This window comes from Neolamprologus brichardi, chromosome 10 (genome assembly GCF_056152115.1).
Source record: "Neolamprologus brichardi isolate AB-2024 chromosome 10, ASM5615211v1, whole genome shotgun sequence".
Taxonomy (NCBI): domain Eukaryota; kingdom Metazoa; phylum Chordata; class Actinopteri; order Cichliformes; family Cichlidae; genus Neolamprologus; species Neolamprologus brichardi.
In genome coordinates this window covers 4,464,123-4,466,832 of record NC_142113.1, presented here as the reverse complement: position 1 = coordinate 4,466,832, position 2,710 = coordinate 4,464,123, and the positions used below count along the sequence as shown (strand labels likewise).

The following is a 2,710-nucleotide window of genomic DNA, read 5'->3' as shown; positions in this document are numbered from 1 at the left end:
GGACTTGAAGATGCCCCACCTGGACGACATGTCGACCCCGCCTTAACAGACAAGCCCAGATACCCAGTCAGATCAAACAGACGCGTACCTATGCATCTGTCTGATTACATCAGATCTAAGACTTGAATATCTGAGTGACCCGTTAAAGGTTACGCTGCGTGTAACATGTTTGTTGTTCCTGAATCTAACACTGTAACCAGTATTCTAGTGTTGAATGTTGATAGTGATTAGTCAGAGATCTGTGCAAATGCAGTGCTATTTAAGTGATGTTTAGGTGTGGAGAAACTCAAGTAATAAGAACGTTCAGTAATTTTATTAGGTGTTGTTATCATAGGTTCCGAATAATAATTCACCTCACTGAGTACCTAAGTTTGTTAAAGAAAAAAAAAAAGGAGGTGATTGTGATGTTTACAGAACTTTTATTTTGAAAGGTCGAATGTAAGGCAGAAGGAGGATATAGAAAAAGGAGACAACAGAAAACGGTAGATGAACAAGTTAGTGCTGCAGACTGTGTTGCTGCTGCAAGCCTGAGAATTAAAGAATGGAACTGAGAAATACTGAAGGTGTCATCATTAATGTTTGAGGCATGCAAACATTACAGTACTGCTGAAAGCAGCCGTCATCCAGGCGCAGCTCCTGGAGCAAATGGTGAAAACTCAAAAAAAACTTTAAAAAAAAACAAAAAAACAAAAAAAAACACACATCCCCATTCTAAAATGTCATGTGACAATCTGATTGGCTTACAGAATGATGATGTCACAAGATGTGACATCATTAATACCTTTGATCCTTTGAAGTTCTGAAGTCTATAAATAGGGATCAGAAGCAGCAATTTTAAAGCAGTTTGTTCGCAGACTTCAAACGTTCAACACGAGATACATTTGCAAATATTTCTAAGCCTTTTCAGAGTCACTGTGCACAGGCTCCAACATGGGACGAAAACGCCGACAAAGAAAAATAAATAATGCTGCCTCTCCTTCGTGGTCTGGCCAGCCAATCTCTTCAGGAGAAATAACCATGGATGTTGTCTTATCAATCCAAAGGGCATTACAGGAAAGTCAGAAGGAAAACTCTGACCTCCATGACAAAGTTAAACAAATTGAAGAAGAGAAGCTTCAACTAGAGGAGAAGTGCAGACAATTGGAAGCACGAAATAAAGACCTGGAAGGAAAACAGCAACGGCAGCCTGATATAAAAATTATCAATGAGGGAATGAAGTTTGGTCAAGGACGAAATAATTTTTTTTCCCGTATTTTTTCATCGGGAACACAGAGTGCCGAATTAAAAGAAACATCTGCCCAGCTTCAAGGAAAGAAAGCTACTATTGAGGAGATACAGATACTTCAAGGAAAGCTCGATGAAGCTGAGAAAACAATTGAAAAAATCCGCCAACAGAAGACTGAACAGGAAATACAAATGGAGCACAAACTGAAAGAGCTTCTTGAAGAAAAAAAGCAACAGGAAGAAGAAAAACGTATTATCCAGGACTTTGAGAGAAGGAATCTAGAACTGCGAGAATTTTGTAATGAAATGATGGAAAAAACATCTGAACTGGAAAGAAAAAAGACAATGCGACTGCAGCGCAAACTCAAAGACATGAGGGAAATGTGCGTAGATCTGGCAGTCAGGTTTGGTGAAACAGAGTTCAAAAATATAGAGCTTCTTGAAGAAAAAGAGAAACAGGAAGAAGAAAAACGTATTCTCCAGGATTTTGAGAGAAGGAATCTAGAGCTGCGAGAATTTTGTAATGAAATGAAGGACAAAAAACCTGAACTGGAAAGAGAAACAGAAATACCAATGGAGGACAAACTCAAAGCCATGAGGGAAATGTACGTAGAGCTGAAAGTCAGGTTTGATGAAACAGAGTGCAAAAATAAAGAGCTTCTTGAAGAAAAAGAGAAACAGGAAGAAGAAAAACGTATTCTCCAGGACTTTGAGAGAAGGAATCTAGAACTGCGAGAATTTTGTAATGAAATGAGGGAGAAAACACCTGACCTGGAAAGAGAAAAGGAAATACTGGAAAGACAATGTTCAGAGATGCAGTGTACGATCGATGGAATGAGGAAAAAACACTCAGAGCTCATGAATGAAATGTTGTTGAGGGTCAGTGACTTGGAGAGCCAAATAAGTGAAATGCAGGCACAAAAGCAACAACAAGAGAAAAAATATGAATACCTGCTGCTTATGCATCAAGTATTCAAGAGAAAAATTGACCTGATAGAAGAGATGCACAAGAAAAAACAAGAGAGAAATACAGACATGTGCAAGGCAAATCCAATGGAGGAGGCAACATACAAAGACCCGAAAGAAAAGCCTAGAAAAGAACAAGCAGGATTAAAAGAAATGGAGCAAAGATGCAAGCAACTCGAGGAGCAAAATGCAGAAACAAACGATCAGTTGAGAACCCTTATCCTGGAGAAAAAAGCGCTCATGGAAAAATACCTGGAAATGAAGAAACGAGGCGTCTGCTGGTTATTCAGATGATTTAGCCTCGTCCTCCTCCACCTGTGATCCATCTTAATTTTCACCTCTCCTGTCCCCCCTCTCCCTTTCTCTCCTAACACATATTCCCTACCTTCTTAATCTTTTTTCTTTTTTTCACCCTCACCCCCCCCCAACCAGTCCTAGCAGTTGACTGCCCCCTCCTGAGCCTGGTTCTGCTGGAGGCTTCTGCCCGTTAAAAGGCAGTTTTTCCTCCCCACTGTCGCCT

At 40.0% G+C, this 2,710-nt stretch overlaps 1 protein-coding gene across 1 annotated transcript; it reads left to right on the top strand.

Moving 5' to 3' along the window:
- The first annotated feature begins 930 nt into the window (after positions 1–930).
- On the top strand, positions 931–2,484 carry LOC148100810 (uncharacterized). Its single transcript, XM_087846953.1, has 2 exons — positions 931–1,424; positions 1,584–2,484. The coding sequence occupies exons 1-2, from the start codon at positions 931–933 to the stop codon at positions 2,482–2,484; spliced, it is 1,395 nt and encodes a 464-aa protein (XP_087703079.1).
- Positions 2,485–2,710: the final 226 nt, after the last annotated feature.

Coding starts and splice junctions, on each gene's coding strand:
- LOC148100810 (XM_087846953.1), top strand. CDS start 931: ATGGGACGAAAACGCCGACAAAGAAAAATAAATAATGCTGCCTCTCCT. Junction 1,425..1,583: donor CAGGAAATACAAATGGAGCA/CAAACTGAAAGA, acceptor GCGACTGCAGCG/CAAACTCAAAGACATGAGGG.